The 25,304-nt window shown below is 44.2% G+C and overlaps 1 protein-coding gene across 1 annotated transcript; it reads left to right on the plus strand.

Moving 5' to 3' along the window:
• The first annotated feature begins 22,712 nt into the window (after positions 1 to 22,712).
• On the plus strand, positions 22,713 to 24,880 carry EGR4 (early growth response 4). The gene is given in 3 exon segments (XM_029232360.1): positions 22,713 to 23,164; positions 23,564 to 23,604; positions 23,606 to 24,880. Coding segments are annotated over 3 exon segments (1,452 nt in total). The 5' UTR covers positions 22,713 to 23,028.
• Positions 24,881 to 25,304: the final 424 nt, after the last annotated feature.

Raw genomic sequence — 25,304 nt, forward strand, 5'->3', positions numbered from 1 at the left:
CATCTCTATAACCCTATTTTGTGTTGGATGTGAGAATTATAAACATTTCTCCCACCACCCCTCCAAATCCTGAAGGGGACCACAGTGGGGTTGGGGTGGGCATTTCCTAACTTAGAAAATGGCATTATAGTAGGCAGATCTTCTGCTTCATCAGCTCCCTCAATCCATTTGGTTAAAATACCCCTTTAAATATCTTCAAAAGTGTTTCCACACAAATATTTTCCATGATGTGAGTCTCAGTAATGAGCAAATTGAGGTGAATGGACCCAGATCCTGGAACTCTCAGGAGCTTGCTATTTAGAAATGATTAGGAAAGACTGGAACACCAGTTATTAAATGACTACATGAACGTAAAGAAGGGTGCTTTCACTCCGTTCAAGCAAGAAAAAAGTAAAGGGCATTTGATGAGTGACAAGTAAAGTGTGGGGCCAATAATAACCTGCACCTCCCTGGCAAGTCACCTGGACAAACGTGCATTTCGTCTAAGGTATGCCAGGCCCAGGCTGGGTGCTGAAAAGGTTGCAAACATGAATAAGGAGCGGTGCCTGCCCTCAAGGAGTTTGGAGTCTCACTGGGGAGATAGATGTCTACACGGATAGCTATTTTATACAAAAACACAGAATTTGACCAGGAATTAAAAAGTGGGGGGTGGGGGGGTGGGGAGATGGGGGAAGACAATGAATGCACAGTGAGAAGGGGAAGGACTAGTTTGGAAATTTGAGTCACCTTATGCTGGGGCCCGGAGGAAAAGCCAGGGAGAGCCTCATCTGAGAAGTCCATGAGTGAGGGGCTTGGAGAAGAGAGACAGGGATACCACATGCTCGAAGGCTTAGAAAGGGTGGATGAGAAGCAACGAAAACAAGAGACATGAGGAAGGGCAGCCTCTAAATCTGAATCACACTCTGGGCTTCCCAGAAGGCCCAAGGGTCCCTAAGAATGAAGTTAACATGGCCAAAATGATTGGAGGGTCGGGCATAGATGCTGGGAAAGACGAAAGGCTGCATCTGTCCTGGGACCCACCACCTGGGAGGCTGTCTGTGAAGGGGAAGGTCTGGTGCAGAGTAGGAGGCTCCCTGGTTGGAGAGGCAAATCGGGGTCTGGGTCAAGATACTGGTAGGAAGGTGCTGCTTGGGATGTGAGAAAGTACAGCCATCAGAATGTAGTGGCCAGGGACATGGTCTGGAATCCAACTTTTGGATTTATGTCTCATATCTTCCACTTCCTAGCTCCTTAATCTTGGATTAAAATTTAAACTCTGTTCCTCAGATTTCTTTTCTGTAAAATGTGGACAATAAAATCACCTACCTCTTAGAGCTGAGATGAGCAGGAAATGAGTTGACAACTACTAGCATAGAGTTAGCCCTCATCAGTGTTAGCTAGGATTAGCCTCTAGGCATTCAGCCTCAGTGCCCCACACCTGCCCGTCATCTCTCTATCCCCACATTCCATTTAATCCAGGGACAATTCATTCAATTGGTCAAAACGTGTACTACTGAGGCAGTGGGTTGGGGCTCTGTCTTCCTATGGGTCCACTAACACTTCTTGGTTCTACATCAGAGATGAAGCACACTTCCAGCACAGACCCCACCCTGGTGGGGAGCAGACAGCCACTGGAAAACAGGTGCTCTTGGTCTTGAGGGGGGCCCTATAGGAAAGCAGCTGTGGGCAGGGGTCTCATCCCCCATTGAACCCCACCACCACACCCACCATTCTTTAATTTTCTAAAAGAAGGAGACACTAAATATTTTCAATCACATTTTCAACATTTTCTTCTTCCCAATCAAGTAATTGATTTTTTATGGTCTCTGTGCAGTCAAACCTCTCTGCTAATGATAATCTGTATTTGCAGCTGCTCCCCATGCTAGCATCACTGCCTCAGCTCCACCTCAGATCATCAGGCGTTAGATTTTCATAAGGAGTGCACAACCTAGATCCCTCTCATGCACAGTTCACAGTAGGGTTGGTGCTCCTATGAGAATCTAATGCCGCCGCTGATCTGACAGGAGGCAGCGCTCAGGCAGTAATGGGAGAAATGGGGAGCAGCTGTAAATATAGATGAAGCTTCGCTCGCTTGCCCACTGCTCACCTCCTTCAGTGTGGCCTGGTTCCTAACAGGCCACGGACCAGTACTGGTCCATGGCCCAGGGGTTGGGGACTCCTGTTCTAGTTCTACCTTCTCTCTGTTATTTTCCTTTACCTTCACATCCTATGTATTAAACTTTATTCTTTAGAAAACTATTTGCTTCTATATTTTAGGCTTTCTATTAAAGAAAATAATCTTGTAAAGATCTACCCTTTCTTTTCTTTTCTTGTATATTCCTTTAAAATGTTACTTGTTTAGATATTTTCAGACTTAATATTTTCTGTTGAATTTAATTTTAGCTTAACCTTTTATTCTTAAGGTTTAAAAAGAAAAGCAACTTTGTTATTAACTGTATCAGTTATGTTTCAGAGCAGGAATGTGGCAGATTGTACTTCCTAAAAATGGCCACAAGATTTCCATCCCACACGCTCTTCTAGAACTTTGCCACTCTTCCATCAAGAGGTTGTATCTAAGTCTCCTCCCCTTGAACCTGAGAGGGTTGAACGTGGGTGGGTCTTTGTGACTGTCTCGACTACTACAGTATGGCAGAAGTGATGCTACAGACTTCTGAAGGTAAGTAATAAAGATGATCTCTCTCTCTCTCTCTCTCTCTCACACACACACACACACACACACACACACTCATCCTTGGAACCCAACCACTGTGCTGTGAGGAGAGGCCCACGGGTATAGGAAGAGGCAACTCAGCTGACAGCCAGCACCAATTTGCCCTCTATATGAGTGAGCCCTCTTGAAAGTGCATAGTTAGCCTTCAGTAGAGCCCCTCCAATGAGCTTTCCTTGCCAAGCCCTGCCCAAATCACAGATTTGTGAGCAAAATAAATGATTGTTGCTGCTTTAACAATTTTTTAAAAATATTTATTTATTTATTTGGCTGTGTCAGGTCTTAGTTGCAGCATGCAGGATCTTTGTTGCGGCACACGGGATCTTTCATTGTGGCACGCAGGATCTCTAGTTGTGGTGCACGGAGATGTAGAAGTGTAGCTGTTGAATCAAAGAAAATTCTTACTGTTTTTCTTGATTTTTAAAGCCATTTTTAATGTTTAAAAATTCGAACAAGGAGTTATATAGAGTAAAATGTAGAAATCCCTCCACAACACTTCCCCAGAGTTAAATACTCCTAACAGTTTAATGTGTGTCCTTCAAGGCCTTCCTGTACGAATATGCAAACACACACACCAGAAACACATACACATAAATTGTTTATTTTTCAAAAATGGGATCATTTTATGTATATATTGTTCTGTGCTGCTTTTAAACTTAACAAATTTTTAAAACTTAAATGTATAATAATAGCATTATCACAAATAACTCTCTCTGTTTAGATACACTTCATTCTTTTTTAATGCCAATATATTATTAACCTTTTAAGCTTTTGCCTATCTGAAGGGTAAAAATCTTCATCTCTTACATCTCATTGTTTGATTTTCATTTATCTGTGTACTCCTAACTCCATCTCAATGTCTGCTTCACAGAGAACCCACTGATACAGACATATTGACATATTTATAATATTGAGTCTTTCCATCCAAAAAAGCATATCTCCCCACTTATTCTATTTTTTAATGTCCTTCAGGAAATTTTTATAGTTTTCTTCATATTCATCTTACACATTCTTGAGTTTATTACTAAATTTTTACAAAATTTCTCTCTTTTTTGCTGAAGTAAATGAGATCTTTTATTCACAGTTTTATTTATATATTTTGATGCTATATAGTAGGGCATAAGAGTTTATAACTGTTATATCTTTTTTTTAAATTTAGTTTTGACTGCATTGGGTCTTCGTTGCTGTGCGCGGGCTTTCTCTAGCTGCGGCGAGCGGGGGCTACTCCTCATTGCGGTGTACGGGCTTCTCATTGCAGTGGCTTCCCTTGTTGCAGATCATGGCCTCTAGGTGCGTGGGCTTCAGTAGTTGTGGCTCATGGGCTCTAGAATGCAGGCTCAGTAGTTGTGGCGCATGGGCTTAGTTGCTCCAAGGCATGTGGGATCTTCCTGGATCAGGGCTTGAACCCGTGTCCCCTGTGTTGGCAGGCAGATTCTTAACCACTGTGCCACCAGGGAAGTCCCTGTTACATCTTTTCATTGTCATTCATTTCTAAATCATTTTCCTTTTGGGTTCCTCAAAACAAACAAACATAAAAGCAAACAATAACAACAACAAAAACCTACTTCCATCAGTAGGAGAATGGATAAACAAACTGTGGTATGTTCAAACAATGGCATATTAGTCAGTGATTACCAAAAAAATGAATAAACTATTGATACATGCAAAACATGGAGTGGATAACTCTAACAGACATTGTGTTGAGCAAAAGAAGTCAGACACAAAACAGTATTTACTGAATTATTCCATGTCTATGAAGTTCAAGAGCAGGCAAAACTAATCTATTGGGATAGAATTGGGAAAAGTGGTTACCCCAATTGGAAAGGGGCACGAGGGAACTTTCTGGGGGATATAAATGTTCTATATCTTGATGTGGGTATAGAGTCATTAAACTGTACACTTAAGAGTTGCTCCTTTTACTGTATGTGAATAATAGCTCCATAAATAAAACACTTTTGTTTGGTTGGAGGACTCTGCTTTTCTTGCTGATCCTCCACCTAAATAAATGACTACCTCATTGTCAAACCCAGAACCCAAGAGTCAACCCTGATTCCTTCCTCTCCCTTCTGTCCGATGTGTAGCTAAGCACCCATATATGTCCATTATAGACTAGCTCCTAAACTGCTGTTGATTCTGAAAGCTTCTCCTTTCCTGTTGCTAACAGGGTTCAGGCCTCATGCACTTCTCTCACCTGAATTACTACAGCAGCCTCCTTCCTAACTGACCTCCCCTCCAGGTCACCTTCCATACAGGAGGCAGACTGATTTTTCTAAAATAAAACCTGCATCTCCTACACAGCTTAAACCTCTTCAAAGGCATCTTATGGCCCTAGGGATAGAGTCCAGATGCTAAACATGCTTTAAAAGGTCCTCTAGAGAGAGATTGGTTCAAGATGGCGGAGTAGAAGGACGTGCTCTCACTCCCTCTTGCGAGAGCACCGGAGTCACAACTAACTGCCAAACGATCATCGACAGGAAGACACTGGAACTCACCAAAAAAGATACCCCACATCCAAAGACAAAGGAGAAGCCACAATGAGATGGTAGGAGGCACACAATCACAATAAAATCAAATCCCGTAACTACTGGGTGGGTGACTCACAAACTGGAGAACACTTATACCACAGAAGTCCACCCACTGGAGCGAAGGTTCTGAGGCCCACATCAGGCTTCCCAACCTGGGGGTCCGGAAACAGGAGGAGGAATTCCTAGAGAATCAGACTTTGAAGGCTAGTGGGATTTGATTGCAGGACTTTGACAGGACTGGGGGAAACAGAAACTCCACTCTTGGAGGGCACACACAAAGTAGTGTGCGCACTGGGACCCAGGGAAAGGAACAGTGACCCCATAAGAGACTGAACCAGACCTACCTGCTAGTGTTGGAGGGTCTCCTGCAGAGGCAGGGGGTGGCTGTGTCTCACCGTGAGGACAAGGACACTGGCAGCAGAAGTTATGGGAAGTACTCCTCAGTGTGAGCCCTCCCAGAGTCTGCCATTAGCCCAACCAAAGAGCCCAGGTAGGCTCCAGTGTCGGGTTGCCTCAGGCCAAACAACCAACAGGGAGGGAACCCAGCCCCACCCATCAGCAGACAAGCAGATTAAAGTTTTACTGAGCTCTGCCCACCAGAGCAACAGCCAGCTCTACCCACCACCAGTCCCTTCCATCAGGAAACTTGTACAAGCCTCTTAGAACTACAATCCTGCAGCCTGTGGAACAAAAACCACATTCACAGAAAGATAGAAAAGATGAAAAGGCAGAGGGCTATGTACCAGATGAAGGAACAAGATAAAACAACTAAATGAAGTGGAGATAGGCAACCTTCCAGAAAAAGAATTCAGAATAATGATAGTGAAGATGATCCAGGACCTCGGAAAAACAATGGAGGCAAAGATCGAGAAGATGTAAGAAATGTTTAACAAAGACCTAGAAGAATTAAAGAACAAACAAACAGAGTGAACAATACAATAACGGAAATGAAAACGACACTAGAAGGAATCAATAGCAGAATAACTGAGGCAGAACAGATAAGTGACCTGGAAGACAGAATGGTGGAATTCACTGCTGCGGAACAGAATAAAGAAAAAAGAATTAAAAGAAATGAAGACAGCCTAAGAGACCTCTGGGACAACATTAAACGTGACAACATTTGCATTATAGGGGTCTCAGAAGGAGAGAGAGAGAAAGGACCCAAGAAAATATTTGAAGAGATTATAGTCGAAAACTTCCCTAACATGGGAAAGGAAGTAGCCACCCAATCCAGGAAGCGCAGAGAGTCCCATACAGGATAAACCCAAGGAGAAACACACTGAGACACACAGTAATCAAATTGGCAAAAATTAAAGACAAAGAAAAAGTATTGAAAGCAGCAAGGGAAAAACAACATACAAGGGAACTCCCGTAAGGTTAACAGCAGATTTCTCAGCAGAAACTCTACAAGCCAGAAGAGAGTGGCATGACATATTTAAAGTGATGAAAGGGAAGAACTACAACCAAGATTACTCCACCTGGCAAGGATCTCATTCAGATTTGATGGAGAAATCAAAAGCTTTACAGACAAGCAAAAGCTAAGAGAATTCAGCACCACCAAACCAGCTCTACAACAAATGCTAAAGGAACTTCTCTAAGTGGGAAACATAACAGAAGAAAAGGACCTACAAAAAACCCTAAACAGGGCTTCCCTGGTGGCGCAGTGGTTGAGAGTCCGCCTACCGATGCACGGGACTCAGGTTCGTGCCCCGGTCCGGGAAGATCCCACATGCCACGGAGTGGCTGGGCCCGTGAGCCATGGCTGCTGAGCCTGCGCGTCCAGAGCCTGTGCTCCCCAATGGGAGAGGTCACAGCAGTGAGAGGCCCGTGTACCGAAAAAAAAAAAAAAAACCAAACAATTAAGAAAATGGTAATAGGAACATACAAGTCTATAATTACCTTAAACATGAGTGGATTAAATGCTCCAACCAAAAGACACAGGCTTATTGAATGGATACAAAAACAAGACCTGTATATATGCTGTCTACAAGAGACCCACTTCAGGCCTAGGGACAGATACAGACTGAAAGTGAGAGGATGGAAACTGACATTCCATTCAAATGGAAATCAAAAGAAAGCTGGAGTAGCAATACTCATACCAGATAAAATAGACTTTAAAATAAAGAATGTTACAAGAGACAAGGAAGGACACTACATAATGATCAAGGGATCAATCCAAGAAGAAGATATAACAATTATAAATATATATGGGGCTTTCATGGTGGCTCAGTGGTTGAGAGTCCGCCTGCCGATGCAGGGTACACGGGTTCGTGTCCTGGTCCGGGAAGATCCCACATGCCGCGGAGCGGCTGGGCCCGTGAGCCATGGCCGCTGAGCCTGTGCATCTGGAGCATGTGCTCCACAACGGGAGAGGCCACAACAGTGAGAGGCCCACGTAACTCAAAAATAAATAAATAAATAAATAAATAAATAAATGCACCCAACATAGGAGCACCTCAATACATAAGACAACTGCTAACAGCTATAAAAGAGGAAATCGACAGTAACATAATAATAGTGGGGGACTTTAACACCTCACTTACACCAATTGACAGATCATCTGAGCAGAAAATTAATAAGGAAACACAACTTTTAAATGACACAATAGACCAGATAGATTTAATTGATATTTATACGACATTCCATCCAAAAACAGCAGATTTCACTTTCTTCTCGAGTGTGCATGGAACATTCTCCAGGATAGATCACATCTTGGGTCACAAATCAAGCCTCAGTAAATTTAAGAAAATTGAAATCATATCAAGCATCTTTTCTGACCACAATGCTATGAGATTAGAAATCAATTACAGGGGAAAAAATGTAAAAAACACAAACACATGGAGGCTAAACAGTACATTACTAAATAACCAAGAGATCACTGAAGAAATCAAAGAGGAAATAAAAAAATACCTAGAGACAAATGACAATGAAAACACGACAATCCAAAACCTATGGGATGCAGCAAAAGCAGTTCTAAGAGGGAAGTTTATAGCAATACAAGCCTACCTCAAGAAACAAGAAAAATCTCAAATAAACAATCTAACCTTACACCTAAGGGAACGAGAGAAAGAAGAACAAACAAAACCCAAAGTTAGCAGAAGGAAAGAAATCATAAAGATCAGAGCAGAAATAAATGAAATAGAAACAAAGAAAACAGTAGCAAAGATCAATGAAACTAAAAGCTGGTTCTTTGAGAAGATAAACAAAATTGATAAACCATTAGTCAGACTTAACAAGAAAAAGAAGGAGAGGACTCAAATCAACAAAATTAGAAATGAAAAAGGAGAAGTTACAACAGACACCACAGAAATACAGAGCATCCTAAGAGACTACTACAAGCAACTCCATGCCAATAAAATGGACAACGTGGAAGAAATGGACAAATTCATAGAAAGGTATAACCTTCCAAGACTGAACCAGGAAGAAATAGAAAATATGAACAGTCCAATCACAAGTAATGAAATTGAAACTGTGATTAAAAATCTTCCAACACACAAAAGTCCAGGACCAGTTGGCTTCACAGGTGAATTCCATCAAACATTTAGAGAAGAGCTAACACCCATCCTTCTCAAACTCTTCCAAAAAATTGCAGAGGAAGGAACACTCCCAAACTCATTCTATGAGGCCACCATCACCCTGATACCAAAACCAGACAAAGATGTCACAAAGAAAGGAAACTATAGGACAATATCACTGATGAAAATAGATGCAAAAATCCTCAACAAAATACTAGCAAACAGAATCCAACAACACACTAAAAGGATCATACACCATGATCAAGTGGGATTTATCCCAGGGATGCAAGGATTCTTTGATATATGCAAATCAATCAATGTGATACACCATATTAACAAACTGAAGAATAAAAACCATATGATCGTCTCAATAGATGCAGATAAAGCTTTTGACAAAATTCAACACCCATTTATGATAAAAAAAAAAAACTCTCCAGAAAGTGGGCATAGAGGGAACCTACCTCAACATAATAAAGGCCATATATGAAAAACCCACAGCAAACATCATTCGCAATGGTGAAAAACTGAAACCATTTCCTCTAAGATCAGGAACAAGACAAGGATGTCCACTCTCACCACTATTATTCAACATAGTTTTGGAAGTGCTAGCCATGGCAATCAGAGAAGAAAAAGAAATAAGAGGAATACAAATTGGAAAAGAAGAAGTAAAACTCTCACTGTTTGCAGAGCACATGATACTATACATAGAGAATCCTAAAGATGCCACCAGAAAACTACTAGAAGTAATCAATGAATTTGGTAAAGTTGCAGGATACAAAATTAATGCACAGAAATGTCTTGCACTCCTATACACTAATGATGAAAAATCTGAAAGAGAAATTAAGGAAACACTCCCATTTACCATTGCAACAAAAAGTGTAAAATACCTAGGAATAAACCTACTTAGGGAGACAAAAGACCTGTATGCAGAAAAGTATAAGACTTTGCTGAAAGAAATTAAAGATGATACAAACAGATGGAGAGATATACCATATTCTTGGATTGGAAGAACCAATATTTTGAAAATGACTATACCACCCAAAGCAACCTACAGATTCAATGCAATCCCTATCAAATCACCAATGGCATTTTTTACAGAACTAGAAAAAAAATCCTAAAATTTGTATGGAGACACAAAAGACCCCGAATAGCTAAAGCAGTCTTGAGGGGAAAAAACACAGCTGAAAGAATCAGACTCCCTGACTTCAAACTATACTACAAAGCTACAGTAATCAAGACAATATGGTACTGGCACAAAAACAGAAATATAGATCAATGGAAAAGGATAGAAAGCCCAGAGATAAACCCACGCACCTATGGTCAACTAATCTATGACAAAGGAGGCAAGGATATACAATGGAGAAGAGACAGTCTCTTCAATAAGTGGTGCTGGGAAAACTGGACAGCTACATGTAAAAGAATGAAATTAGAACTCTCCCTAACACCATACACAAAAATAAACTCAAAATGGATTTGAGACCTAAATGTAAGACTGGACACTATAAAACTCTTAGAGGAAAACATAGGAAGAACACTCTTTGACATTAATCACAGCAAGATCTTTTTTGATCCACCTCCTAGAGAAATGGAAATAAAAACAAAAATAAACAAATGGGACCTAATGAAACTTTAAAACTTTTGCAAAGCAAAGGAAACTACAAACAAGACAAAAAGACAACTCTCAGAATGGGAGAAAATATTTGCAAATGGATCAACGGACAAAGGACTAATCTCCAAAATATATAAACAGATCATGCAGCTTAATATTAAAAAAACAAACAACCCAATCCAAAAATGGGCAGAAGACCTAAATACACATTTCTCCAAAGAAGATATACAGATTGCCAACAAACACATGAAAGAATGCTCAACATCATTAATCATTAGAGAAACGCAAATCAAAACTACAATGAGGTATCATCTCACACCAGTTAGAATGGGCATCATCAGAAAATCTACAAACAACAAATGCTAGAGAGGGTGTGGAGGAAAGGGAACCCTCTTGCACTGTTGGTGGGAATGTAAATTGATACAGCCACTATGGAGAACAGTATGGAGGTTCCTTAAAAAACTAAAAATAGAATTACCATAAGACCCAGCAATCCCACTACTGGGCATATACCCAGAGAAAATCATAATCCAAAAGGACACATGCACCCCAATGTTCACTGCAGCACTATTTACAATAGCCAGGACATGGAAGCAACCTAAGTGTCCATCAACAGATGAATGGACAATATATACAATGGAATATTACTCAGCCATAAAATGAAACGAAATTGAGTTATTTGTAGTGAGGTGGATGGACCCAGAGACTGTCATACAGAGTGAAATAAGTCAGAAAGAGAAAAACAAATATCGTATATTAACACATATACGTGGAACCTAGAAAAATGGTACAGATGAACCGGTTTGCAGGGCAGAAGTTGAGACACAGATGTAGAGAACAAACATATGGACACCAAGGGGGGAAAGTGGCAGGGGGTGGGGTGGGTGGTGGTGTGATGAATTGAGAGATTGGGATTGACATATATAAAATAATATGTATAAAATGGATAACTAATAAGAACCTGCTGTATAAAAACAAATAAAATAAAATTCAAACAAATGGTCCTCTACGATCCTGAGTCTGCCCATCTCTCCAGCCTGACCCCACTTCCCCACTTCCTAGCCTCTTTTACACCTTATGCTCCAGCCATCATGGCCTTCTGTCAGTTCCCTGAATCCTTCTCTCTCCTCCACCCCTCTTTCTCTTACCTTCTGGCCTTTTCACATGCTATCCCTTTGCCTAGAACATTCTCCCCACGCAACTTTTCCTTTTTTCTTGGCTAACATTTTACTCAACTTTCTGGTTTCAATTAGAATGTCACTTCCTTGAGGAAGCTTCCCCCAAATTTCTTGGCTAGATAACTACCTTCTGCCTCATTCTATGATCCCAAACCACCCTCTCCTTCCCCTAGTTTCACATGCATCACACATTTCTGTAATAATCTACTGAAGTATTGATAAGCTAAGTCCTCAATAAATAAATGAGTGAAGGAGAGCAAGGATTAGAAGAAAATAGCTAGTCATAAAATTTTGGTCATGGGTTGGATAGGGAGGGTAAGAGGGAGATGCAAGAAGGAGGGGATATGGGGATATATGTACATGTATAGCTGATTCACTTTGTTATACAGAAGAAACTAACACAACAATGTAAAGCAATTATACTCCAATAAAGATGTTAAAAAAAAATTTAGGTCATGGACGTCAGAGTATACTATGAAGCTACAGTCATCAAAACAGTATGGTAATGGCACAAAAACAGACATATAGATCAATGAAACAGGATAGAAAGGTTAGAAATAAACCCATGCACTTATCTATGACAAAGGAGGCAAGAATATACAATGGAGAAAAGACAGTCTTTTCAGTAAGTGCTGCTGGGAAAACTGAACAGCTACATGTAAAATAATGAAGTTAGAACATTCTGTAACACCATATACAAAAATAAACTTGAGATGGATCAAAGATCTAAATGTAAGATCAGATACTAAAAAACTCCCAGAGGAAAACATAGGCAGAACACTCTTTGACATAAATCACAGTGATATTTTTTTTGATCCAACTCCTACAGTAATGGAAATTTTTTTCAGAAAGGGACCTAATTAAACTTAAAAGCTTTTGCACAGCAAAGGAAACCATAAACGAAACAAAAAAGACAACTTATGGAATGGGAGAAAATATTTGCAAATAATGCTACCGACAAGGGATTAATTTCCAAAATATACAAAGAGCTCATACAGCTTAATATAAAAAATACAAAACAATTTAAAAAATGGGCAGAAGAGGGACTTCCCTGGTGGTCCAGTTGTTAAGACTCCGTACTTCCACTGAAGGGGGCACGGGTTCAATCCCTGGTTGGGGAACTAAGATCCCATATGCTGTGTGGCGTGGACAAAAAAAAAAAAATGGGCAGAAGACCTATATAGATATTTCTCCAAAGAAGACATACAGGTGGCCAACAGGCACATGAAAAGATGCTCAATATCACCAATTATTAGAGAAATGCAAATCAAAACTACAATGAAGTATCACCTCACACCAGTCAGAATAGCCATCATTAAAAAGTCTACAAACAATAAATGCTGGAGAGAGTGTGGAGAAAAAGGAACCCTCCTACACTGTTGATAGGAATGTAGATTGGTGCAGCCCCTATGGAGAACAGTATGGAGGTTCCTTAGAAAACTAAAAATAGAGTGCCATCTGATCCTGCAATCGTGCTCCTGGGCATTTATGTGGAGAAAACTCTAATTTGAAAAGATACATGCACCCCAATATTTATAGCAGCATTATTTACAATAGCTAAGACATGGAAGCAACCTATGTGTCCACTGACAGATAAATGCATAAAGAAGATGTGGTACATATATACAATGGAATATTACTCAGCCACAAAACGGAATGAAATAAAAAAAAGAATGAAATACTGCCATTTGTATGGACCTAGAGATTATCACACTAAGTGAAGTAAATCAGAGAAAGACAAATATCATATGATATCATTTATATGTGGAATCTAAAAAAATGATACAAATGAACTTATTTACAAAACAGAAAAAGACAGACATAAAAAACAAACTAATGGTTACCAAAGGGGATGAGGCAGAGATAAATTAGGAGTCTGGGATTAACATCTGCACACTATTATATATAAAATAGATAAACAATAAGGATCTACTGTACAGCACAGGGAATTATATTCAGTATCTTGTAATAACCTCTAGTGGAAAAGAATCTGAAAAAGAATATATATATATGTATATGTATATACATATATATACACATGTATATGTGTGTGTGTATGTGTGTGTGTGTGTGTGTGTGTGTGTGAATCACCTTGCTGTACACCTGAAGCTAACACAATGTTGTAAATTAACTGTACTTCAATTTTTTTAATGTTTTTTTTAAAAAGCCACGTGGAGCAGAAAAATGGGCTGGCTAAGCAAGCCCTACGCAAATTCCTTACCCACAAAAATAATGAGATATAATAAAATGGATGTTGTTTTATACAGAAAAATAAATTCAGGTCATGGTGACCAGTCCCACCCCCATATAAGGAGGTGCCCAGAAAACATAGGGAGCACATCAGGGCTTGTCAGGATTATCCACTATTTCCTTTTTTTTTTTTTTTAACATCTTTATTGGAGTATAATTGCTTTACAATAGTGTGTTAGTTTCTGCTTTATAACAAAGTGAATCAGCTATACATATACATATATCTCCATATCTCTTCCCTCTTGTGTCTCCCTCCCTCCCACCCTCCCTATCCCACCCCTCTAGGTGGTCACAAACCACTGAGCTGATCTCCCTGTGCTATGTGGCTGCTTCCCACTAGCTATCGATTTTACATTTGGTAGTGCATATATGTTCATGCCACTCTCTCACTTTGTCCCAGTTTACCCTTCCCCCTCCCAGTGTCCTCAAGTCCATTCTTTAGTAGGTCTGTGTCTTTATTCCCGTCCTGCCCCTAGGTTCTTCAGAACCTTTTTTTTTTTTTAAGATTCCATATATATGTGTTAGCATACGGTATTTGTTTTTCACTTTCTGACTTACTTCACTCTGTATGATAGACTCTAGGTCCATCCACCTCACTACAAATAACTCAATTTTGTTTCTTTTTATGGCTGAGTAATATTCCATTGTATATATGTGCCACATCTTCTTTATCCATTCATCTCTCGATGGACACTTAGGTTGCTTCCGTGTCCTGGCTATTGTAAATAGAGCTGCAAAGAACATTGTGGTACATGACTCTTTTTGAATTATGGTTTTCTCAGGGTATATGCCCAGTAGTGGGATTGCTGGGTTGTATGGTAGTTCTATTTTTAGTTTTTTAAGGAACCCCCATACTGTTCTCCATAGTGGCTGTATCAATTTACATTCCCACCAACAGTGCAAGAGGGTTCTCTTTTCTCCACACCCTCTCCAGCATTTATTGTTTGTAGATTTTTTGATGATGGCCATTCTGACTGGTGTGAGGTGATACCTCATTGTAGTTTTGATTTGCATTTCTCTAATGATTAATGATGTTGAGCATTCTTTCATGTGTTTGTTGGCAATCTGTATATGTTCTTTGGAGAAATGTCTGCTTAGGTCTTCTGCCCATTTTTGGATTGCTTTTTTTGTTTTTTTGTTATTGACCTGCATGGGCTGCTTGTAAATGTTGGAGATTAATCCTTTTTCATTTGCTTCATTTGCAAATATTTTCTCCCATTCTGAGGGTTGTCTTTTCATCTCATTTATGGTTTCCTTTGCTGTGCACAAGCTTTTAAGTTTCATTAGGTCTCATTTGTTTATTTTTGTTTTTATTTCCATTTCTCTAGGAGGTGGGTCAAAAAGGATCTTGCTGTGATTTATGTCATAGAGTGTTCTGCCTATGTTTTCCTTATCCACTATTTCTTAACTGGATATACTGCTTCTCACATCACCTCTCATTGCTACAGAAAGTGCTTGTGCTTCGGCTGCCTAATTTGTTAATTCTAGCTCTCAGTCCTCAGACTGTAGGTAGAGCAGATAACATACTCCCATTTTCACAGGTGAGGAAATGCAAGCACAGAAAGATTGGGAATTTGTTCAAGGTCACAGAACAAGCTAACAGCAGAGCTGAGTTGGAATCTGTTCCCCTGACTCCAGGCTTGAGGTCACTACTCTATTATGGGATTCTCTATGACCCTGCAGGCCGTGTGTGCCTAGTCTGGCTTTTATGGGGACTGGATTTAGAAGTCCTGTTGACGTTCCCTCCATTCCCTACCTCCCTGTTTCAGAAACCTGCTGTACATGATTGATAAATCCGGTTCTGTTCTGAGCCCCAGCTTGCTGCTATCTGGGCAGGGGCCCCTGGGGCCTTCCCCCTCATGCCCTGACTGAGAAAAGGTCCCTGCTGGAGTCTTCACATGGCACACCACATGCATGTGTGGGACCCACTGGTTGCCAAGCCAAATATGGCTCCAGATTATTCTAGGAAACAAATACATTGTTTTGCTTTGGATTGCAGGAATTGCTAATTAGGGTTTTTTATTTTGGGCAGTGCTCCTTGGAGCTCGCAGACAGATGGAGTATGCAACTTGCTCCAGGGGCATTGTTAAGCAGAGGGAAATATCCACTTCTGCCCCCATTATGAGAACCTGCAGAGCCCACTGCTGCCCAGCTCCTGCCCTCAAGACCTGAGATGGAGGCCTCTTGGGAGGCTTCCTGGCTCCCACTGGTTTCCCCTTCTCCAGGAATTGCTCTCAAAACCCAAGTGTAAGCCCCTAGTGGTCTTGTCAGGTATATTACTCTGACCCCTAGCCAGATCATTGTCCTAGGAAGGACAGCAGAGGTCTTTCCTGGGATCTCCTACCTGGAATTGAGAATGAGAACCCATTCATCACAGGAGGTGGGCATGGAGAATACAGAATCTGCTAGTGGCCAGGGTTTCAGTCATCAGTAGGAGAAAAGAGGAAGAGCTGAAAGTATTTGAAAAACTCTTTGCCTCTGGTTCCACTAGCTCCTGACACCAGCTGTGTCCGTACTCCCTTTCAGGTTGGTTGGTTGACACTCCCTTGGATTCTGTGAGCTGATAAATTCTTTTCTTTTCTTTTTTTTTTTTTTTTTTGTCTAAACTAATTCAGGTTGCATTTCTATCACTTGCAACCAGAAGCCTAAATTAGTGGTGGACAGTGTTCAGGGACACACAGAGGACTCAGGCTATGGCTCAGTGGCCCAGCTGTAGATTAACTGCCTGAGTATTTTGGAGTTATGTTGTCAGATCCAAGTACACTGACTAATCTACTTCAAAGCAGTTTAAGGAACACTATTACAAGATGGGAGAGGAGAGATGATAAAAAATAGGAGATGAGCGCAGGTGAGAGGAAGCAGGAGGAGGCCAGGGAGAAGAGAAGCACACCAGGTTGGTTTAATGGGCTTCTTTCTGATTCCGCTTCTGTTCTAGAGCTATAGGCCTCTCAGTCTACTCTCAGCCTCTTTTTCACCTTCTCAGCTCATGAATTGAAAACCAATGTTCTGAACACCATTACCTAATCAGATAAAAACACATATCAAGATGCAAGTCCATTACTGCCCACGAAGGGAGAACCAGGCTTAGAGACAAAGGGGTGGTGGGAGGCTGATTCCAAATACCAGGGTGGGTAGCAGCATGGAGACGTCATTCTGTCCATCCCCCTGCCTCTGACCCTCCTAGAACCCATTCTAGTCACACCTCTTCTGTGATCAGCTCTGTCCAATGTTGATTTTGCCCAAGGAGGAATGTAGAACGGAAGATAAGAGAAAGGATAGCCTCCCTCTCTCCTGTGGGAGAAAAGCTTAGAAGCTGCTTTGGAAGAATCTAAGAAGCTTTTCCTGAATGGTTTGTAGCTGCCTTGTTCTCCTCTCCACCTCCCCCATGACCCAAACTAGAAAAAAACAAAACTAAGGAGGGTGCAGAAGCCCCTATACCCCATGTCCCCACGCCAGTCCATGTGAGAACAGCTTCATCTCTAGTGCCCAGTGTGGGGTTTTAAGTAGCATGAGGAAGGCTCCCACTCAGATGTCTTTGGGTGAGGCATTAGGCCCCTAGGTCACAGAAAAGGAAATAAAGAGCAAAGCCCTGTGAAAAGTACCTTGTCTTTACTGATAACTTTTAGAATGCAAATTTAAATATCACGGGGATACCTTTTTCTGCTTATCAGTTGGCTCTCATGTGCTGCTCTCTGTTCTGCAAATTGGAACAATCTTTTTAGAGGAAGGTTTGACAACATATATTGTAATTTTAAATATTTCTACCTTGACCTAGGAATTCTACTTTTTGGAATCTATTCTATGGTTATGGTTTGTATATTATGGTTATACAAATCCTGGCACTCTCGTTAATCTTAACCTTGTACACTCGGGTAAGTTTCTTAACCTCCTCATGCCTCGATTTCCCCATCACTCTCTCCATGAAGTAGAGATAGTAATAGTACTTAGCAAGTTGTTGTGAGGATTAAATTGTGAGTATATGTAAAGCTCTCAATACCCAGTTAATAGTGCCCACAGTAAGTGGTATACAAATGTTAGCCAGCATACTGTATTATTATTACCCTTATCAGTACACCAAGTATACATAAAGGGCTATGCACAGCCAGATTCTTCATAATAGTGAAAAAAAGGAACTATCGAGTTAAAAAATTAGGTACATCTACATGATGGAATACTCTGAAGCAATTGTTATTAATACTATAGATTAGTCTGTACCATGATTGGGGGAAAAAAGAAACTGTTCAAGGTACAATGTCAAGTTAGTTACAAGAGTATATATAGTATGATACCATCGGTATCAATAATGATGAGAATAACGACGCTACAGCTGAACAGATGAATGTTGAATGAATATGCATGAAGAAAAATCTATAGGAATCGACCTAAAACTTTTAAGCTGTATATATCTGGGTAGAGAAGGGAAAGATATTTTCAGTTTTTGCATTATAAATTTTAACATGTTTGTCTTTTTCCAGTGAGCCTATGTTACTTGTGTGGTCATTAAGAAAAATAATAATAGTGAGAACCCAAACCACAAACCAACAACTGAACATGGTCAGGGAAGAGGGAGGGGACAGAGAAGGACCCTGATGATGGGTACCTTGCCTCAGGGACAGATATTGGGCTCCTTCTGGCCTAGTGGTCAGCGAAGCCTAGGGGCACCGCAGGGTCTTGGGGACAGGAGCTGTGTACTGCAGAAGTTGCAGCTGGAGGCAAACTTCATCTTTGCTACAGCCTCAATGGCCTTATTCCGTGTTAGTCTGATGTCTGGATCTTGCCTCTGCCCATGCTTTTAAATAAATCCTTTAGGGAGAGAAAATGAGAGGCAGTGGAAGGGGGTATGGGAGAGAAGAAGAAAGGAGAGGAAGAGGGGCCAGAGGAGAGAGAAGAGGAAAAGAGGAAAGAAAAATGCTATGTGCCTGCATCTCCATGGCCCCAGGAAGTGGGACGTGGAGCTGCTCCTCAGCATTCTGTGCCAGGAGTCGCCATGGAGACTGAGCGCTGGCCTCTACATGATTAATACTCTGAGGCAGCTGTCTTCTTGGAGTCTTTTAAAATATACACTATTATTTGAACACAATGATATTTAGAGCAGAAAGATCAAGGTGGGGAGTGGGGGAGGAGACAGTTGCATTACCAGAATGATGACAGGGGCTGGGCCCTTCCCAGGAGACAGAAAAGGGAGGCTTACTTCTCTGATCCCTCTCCCTCTGCCCTCCCTGGATCCAGAGCTTCCAGTCTCATCCACTGCGACATGAGCATCAGCATCCAAAGGGCCCATGCAGCGTCCCTGGCACAGGGCTGTATTCAATGAACACTTGATGAATGAATTTGTTCATTCATTAATTCATTCAGTAATTGTCTATTCGGTGCTTGTCTAGAAAGTAAACTCTCCTTCCATCACCTTTTCCCATGGAAATCCAAAATTTCCTCTCAGCCTCCCCAGAGTCACATACACACCATCACCACCACCACCTTTCACAACGGCTCCCAAGAACCTGGAATGCTCTCCCCCTCAGCATGTGTCTGATGCGACCCACAGTGTTCCTAATCGCAGTCACTCCAGAGAATTCTTGCAGGGATGGAAACCAGCCACATGGAGTTTGCACATTTGAAAAGCTAGAGGAAGATTCTCCACCTAAAGCCATCTTAAAGTTAAACTCTTTGTGAAATGAATGATCTTTTCCTAAATTATCTTGTGGAGTAGGCTAGCCTGGGCTTGACTCTCAGTTCCACCACTGAATAGAAGTATAGCCTTGAGTGAGTTGTTTAACCTTTTCAAATCTGTTTCCCCATCTGTGAAATGGGTCTTCAATTCCCTATTCCATAGAGCTTTTGTAATGATTAAGTGATATGTTTGTAGAGTGCTCAGTGTATGAGATTTCCCTCTTGTGTGTAAATTCGAGTTTTTATATTTGAAGTGTGAATTAAAGTAGAGCTCATAGATCTAAACTCCTCTCTCTTCCATGCCCACCCAAAGACCTTTATTCTATCTGGGCCCAGAATCTTTTTTCTTTTCTTTTTTTTTATCTTGGCCATGCCACGCAGCTTGCAGGATCTTAGTTCCCCGACCAGGGACTGAACCTGGGCCACAGCATTGAAAATGCCAAATCCTAACCACTAGACCACCAGGCATCTATTTTTAAGCTGTTAAAATTTGGGAGTAAGATGGACTGAGCTGGGAAGGGCTACAAAATGCCCATTCCCTCTTTATATTCCCTCCTCCTCCTCAAGGAGCCAAATGTAGATGCAACTGCCCTCCAGAGGTAACCATCCCATGTGCGAGAGTATGTGTATGTGTGTCTGCTGAAGGTGAGGGGCACAGGGGTAGGAATGTGGGCCAGCCCACATCCAGAGCACAAGCTGTGTCCCCCATCTCCTCTCCTATTCACTCTTTCCTCCCCAGCTCTGTCTGCAGGCCTGGCCTCTAACAAGAGGAAGCTGGACCTTTGTCTTAACACAGACCTAGCCCAAATGCCCTTGGCAAAGAGCAGCAATGGCCTGGGAACTTGCCAAAGGAGTAGGAGAATTATCCATGACTAAGAAGGAGGAGGAATGCCGTGGCAGAGGGAAGAACAGCAGAGGGATGGAGAACCTGGGGCTGGCCAATCTGGCCTGACGGGGCAACCTGGCGAGCCCTGGACACCGGCCTAGCCAAACTCCTCCACGCCCCCTCCCTCCCAGGCAGCAAGATGCCAGCATGGATTTGCGACATGTGTGCCCTGTATGTCTGGTGTGGGATCACCTGGCCTTAGCAATGCATTTGGATTAGAATCAAACCCAGAGTCTGAAATACAGTGTAAAGGACATGCTGCCCTGTGTGTCTAATCCTTACAGACAAGTGCTGGGTTTCTGCGTTTCCTAAATGGAAACACATGTGCTGCTAACATAGAACTATGTCTGTGGCATTTGTTAGGTCATGCTGCACGTGCATGATTTCCAGACACAAGAGAATAAATGCAAGTGTGTCAGCATGTATTTTGCAGGTGATTATGTGATGACATATTCTGTGAACACACTTGTAGCATTGTTTTGGGGTGGTGGGTAGGGCAGCTAGGGATGGAGATGGATTTCACAGTGCAGCTAGCAATGGAGATAGATCTCACAGTCATTGTAGAATAAAAACCAAAATCCACCTTCTGGTCCATAGTAAGCACTTAAGGAATGAATACTGAATGAACAAACATTGAGAAGCTGAATGAATGAATGTTTGCATAATGAACACAGGGTGAAAGACCTGAGAATTTGGTGGAGTTTGGGCATTCTTGGCACTCTCCCTTGAAAAAGGAGGCTGGGCAAGGGGGGCTGGGAGATACACTGCCAGTCATGCTGTAGCCCATCACCCCTGAATGGCTTTGTGCCCATTCCTAAGAAAGTAGAGAAGTAAGAGGGAATCCCAGCCCTGCCCCTCCTATCTTCTGGCACCCAGAGTCCGAAGAATTGATGCTCTTCATAAAAAAAAACATACTATCCCATGTATATACCTAATCCCCTAATTTGGTCCAGAAAGGAGTTAAGTGAACTATAACACAAAATAAAATGAAAAAAATTTTTAAAGATGAGAAGATAAAACAAAGGGAAAACCGTAGCAGAAGAGAGATGAGATCAGGAGAGTAGGCAGGCTTCTTTGCAGGGGTTGACTAGCCTTCTGCAGCCAATATCCACGGCTTCCATAAGGGTATGAAATATATTTTTTAAGTTTTTCAGAAGCAGCCCAATTATTCCAGGAACTGATTCCAGGGAAATATAGCCTGTAGATTCTCCGTGTGCTCCTGGGAACAACACCCCTAGAGTAAAGCCATTTATACAAAGGTAGGAAAAAAAGTTTACTACACAAGCATCTCACACCCTGTAGGTGAGAGAAGAGGGAGCAGGAATTGGCCCTACTTCTCTGGAGGACAATTGCCAGTTGTATCAAAATTTTACATACTCTTTGATCCAGAGTTACACTCGTTGGAATTTATCCCACAGATATATTCACATTTATTTACTCAAGGACTACAACAACGATGACAAGCAAAAGGTTGGAAACTTCCTATACGTTAATGGATAGGGGACAAACTTACCTCCCTTACAGTGGAGTACTATACAGCCTTAGAAAAGAATGACCAACCTCTCTGTTTGGACATGGAGCAATCGCTCAGCTATTATAAGCGGGGGAAAATTCTACTGCAGGACAGTGTGTATGCTTGCAATATGCATAATTTTTTTCTTAAAGAATACACAGGAAATTTAGACGTGGCTACCTCAGGAGGGAGGTGAGTAGAGAAAAGGAAGACTTTTAATTTTCAATTTATAATATACCTTTCTGTGCTAATTGACGTTTTCTCTCACGATATGATCCTTTTTAATTTAAATAAGTTATTTTTCCTAGAACAAGCTAAACAACAAAAGACAAGAATATGAAAAACACACAGATGTGAGCAAATAATGAATAATGGCAATAATCCCTACGGTTTATTGAGTGCCCCGTGCCTAGAATTTCATATGCTCTAACCCAATTAATCTTTATAGCAAATTTATGAAGTAGACGTACGTATCTCCATTTCACAGGCGAGGAAACTGACGTTCGGGGAGATGAAATGACAGAGCTAGAAGGTGGCAGAGAGAGGATTCGAACCCAAACTGTGGAAACCCTAAGCCCACTGTTTTTCCTAACCGTCCTTCGGCCTCTCCCTCCAAGAGAGAAGTGCACTTACTTGACGTCCGGACCCACGCAACGCAGCGCCCCAGCCAGGCGCACCCGCGGTCCCGGCGCGCACGGTGCTCCACGCTCAGCGAGTGCGCGCGCACGCATCGGCGCGAGCCCGGCGGCGGCTGTGGCGAAGACGTCACAGCCCGAGTTTTCCTTTTCGGGAGTCCCCGGTACACATCCTGTGTCCATGTTTGGGCATTTACGTCACGGCGGCTGGGCCGGGGCCTCCCGAAATGGCAGTGGCCCTGGGAGTCGGAAGCCCTGAGCCAGCGCCGCCGCTGCTATATAAGTGGGGGGGCCGCGGGTTGGGGGAGCCCGGCTGCGCTTTGGACAGGCGAGGAACCGCCACCCGAGGCGGGTCCCAGCGAGCAAGGGCGCCTCGGCCACCACCACCCCCAACCCTTTCCCAGAGGTGAGAGCCCGGAGCCAGGAGCCCGAGAGCCTAGGTCTAAGAGGCGCTGGGCGCCCCGACTGTCGGCCTCCCGGCCATCCGTGCGCCCCCAAGCCCAGCGGACGAGGCCCCCGGAGCCCCGCAGCCGCAGCCGAACCATGCTCCACCTTAGCGAGTTTTCTGGCCCCGACGCGCTCCTGGTAAAGTCCACCGAGGGCTGTTGCTCTGAATCCAGTACCGAACTGACCCGGCTGCCCGCCAGGGAGCCACCCGCAGCCGCCGGCTATCCCGGAGGTAAGGAGCGCGGCCAGGGGTGCTCAGACGGCGGCGCAGCGCGGGGACGCAAGGTGCCTGAGAACAGGCAGGGACTGGGACGCTGGAGCTGTGGGGCTAGGGGCGGAAGGAGATTCGGGGTCCTGTGTGTGCGCACCCCCAATGCCACCCCCACCAGGCCTCCAGCGCCTCCGCAGGAACCTGTGCGTGTATCAAGGCGTCCTTTTGCCTTTGCACGTGTGTTTTGCGTGTGCATGTTTGTATGTGCGTCTTGGGGCGTATGCTGGCTCCGGCTGGATCAGAATGTGCAAAAGGCACTTTGTGTGTGCCAGTGCGCACCAAGGGCTTCTTGCGTAGGGGCTGCGGGCTCCGAGGCACGGCCTTTGATGTGCGCGGAGCTGATTCCTGCTCCCTCCTCAGCAGGTGACTTCTTGAGCTGGGCCTTGAGCAGCTGCGGCGCCGGGGGGGGACTTAGCCGACTCCTGCTTCCTGGAGGGGCCTGCGCCCACGCCTCCTCCCGGCCTCAGCTACAGTGGTAGCTTCTTCATCCAGGCAGTACCCGAACACCCGCACGATCCGGAGGCACTCTTCAACCTCATGTCGGGCATCCTAGGCCTGGCACCTTTCCCAGGCGCTGAGGCGGCAGCATCCCGGTCTCCTCTGGACGCCTCTTTTCCCGCAGGCTCCGACGCCTTGCTGCCGGGACCGCCAGACCTTTTCTCCCCGGATCTGGGCGCTACCGTCTTCCCAGAGGCGTTCTGGGAGGCCTCACCCTCGGCGGGCGCCCCCTCACAGTGCCTGTATGAGCCTCATCTCTCCCCACCCGACGTTAAGCCCGGCCTCCGGGCTCCTCCGGCTTCTCCTGCGCTGGACACTGCCTCGGCCTTCAAAGGTCCCTACGCTCCATGGGAGCTGCTCTCAGCCGGGGCGCCAGGGAGCTGTGGGTCACAGGGAGGCTACCAGGGCGCCCCGGAGGCCCGTTTCCCCCCGATGGGGGCCAAGATTGAAGACCTGCTGTCCATCAGCTGCCCCGCGGAGCTGCCGGCTGGCCCTTCCAGCAGACTGTACACCACGGGGACCTACGATGCTTTCCCGCTGGCCCCGGGTGACTTAGGAGAGGGAACCGAGAGCCTCCCGGGGCTCCTGACCCCTACTAGTGGGGAGGGAGGGAGTAGCGGCGAAGGCGGAGAGTTTCTAGATGGTACGCAGCCTGAGCTTTCCCCGCTGGGCCTTCGCAGCGCCGGGGCGGACTTCCCGAAACCTCTGGTGGCGGACCTCCCCGGGAGCAGTGGTGTGCCTGAGCCTCCAGGACCGCCGCCGGTCCCATTCCCCACAGCCAAGGCGCGGCGCAAGGGGCGCCGGGGCGGCAAGTGCAGCGCACGCTGCTTCTGCCCTCGGCCGCACGCCAAGGCATTTGCTTGCCCGGTGGAGAGCTGTGTGCGCAGCTTTGCGCGCTCTGACGAGCTCAACCGCCACCTGCGCATCCACACGGGCCACAAGCCGTTCCAGTGCCGCATCTGCCTCCGCAACTTCAGCCGCAGCGACCACCTTACCACACACGTGCGCACCCACACAGGCGAGAAGCCCTTTGCCTGCGACGTGTGCGGCCGCCGCTTCGCGCGCAGCGATGAGAAGAAACGGCACAGCAAGGTGCACCTCAAGCAGAAGGCGCGCGCCGAGGAGCGGCTCAAGGGCCTTGGCTTTTACTCGTTGGGCCTCTCCTTCGCTGCGCTGTGAGGGTTAAATGGGTTTGCACATTGGGGCGCCGCAGTCCGGCGCGCACGAGAAAACCTGCCCACCCCTCCCCGCTCCTCTGCCCACTTTTTTCCGGCACGCCCTAGGGCGGGCCTCAGGTCCGGCTTCTAGTTCCCTTGAAGCGCCCGCCGCACACTCTCCGTACAGCACTAGCTCCATGGACAGCTCCCGCGGTCCGGGCGCTGTCTTCCGAGTCAGCCGCGCTTTGGAGGGAAGTTCTCTCAGGCCACCCACTGAGTAGGCACTTCCCTGGGACTTAAGACACTCTTTTGTAATGGCGCACGCCCCACGCCCTCTCCTAGACCCCCAGAGACGGGCAGGGGCAGAGCCGAGCTGGTCTCGCGCGGGATTTTGTACAGCAATGTCGTTTTCAGCAGCCGTTGGTTGTAACGTTTTGCTTTGGGGT

The sequence above is a fragment of the Monodon monoceros genome, unplaced genomic scaffold (genome assembly GCF_005190385.1).
Source record: "Monodon monoceros isolate NGI ecotype Baffin Bay Population unplaced genomic scaffold, NGI_Narwhal_1 Super_Scaffold_19, whole genome shotgun sequence".
NCBI classification, from domain to species: Eukaryota; Metazoa; Chordata; class Mammalia; order Artiodactyla; family Monodontidae; genus Monodon; species Monodon monoceros.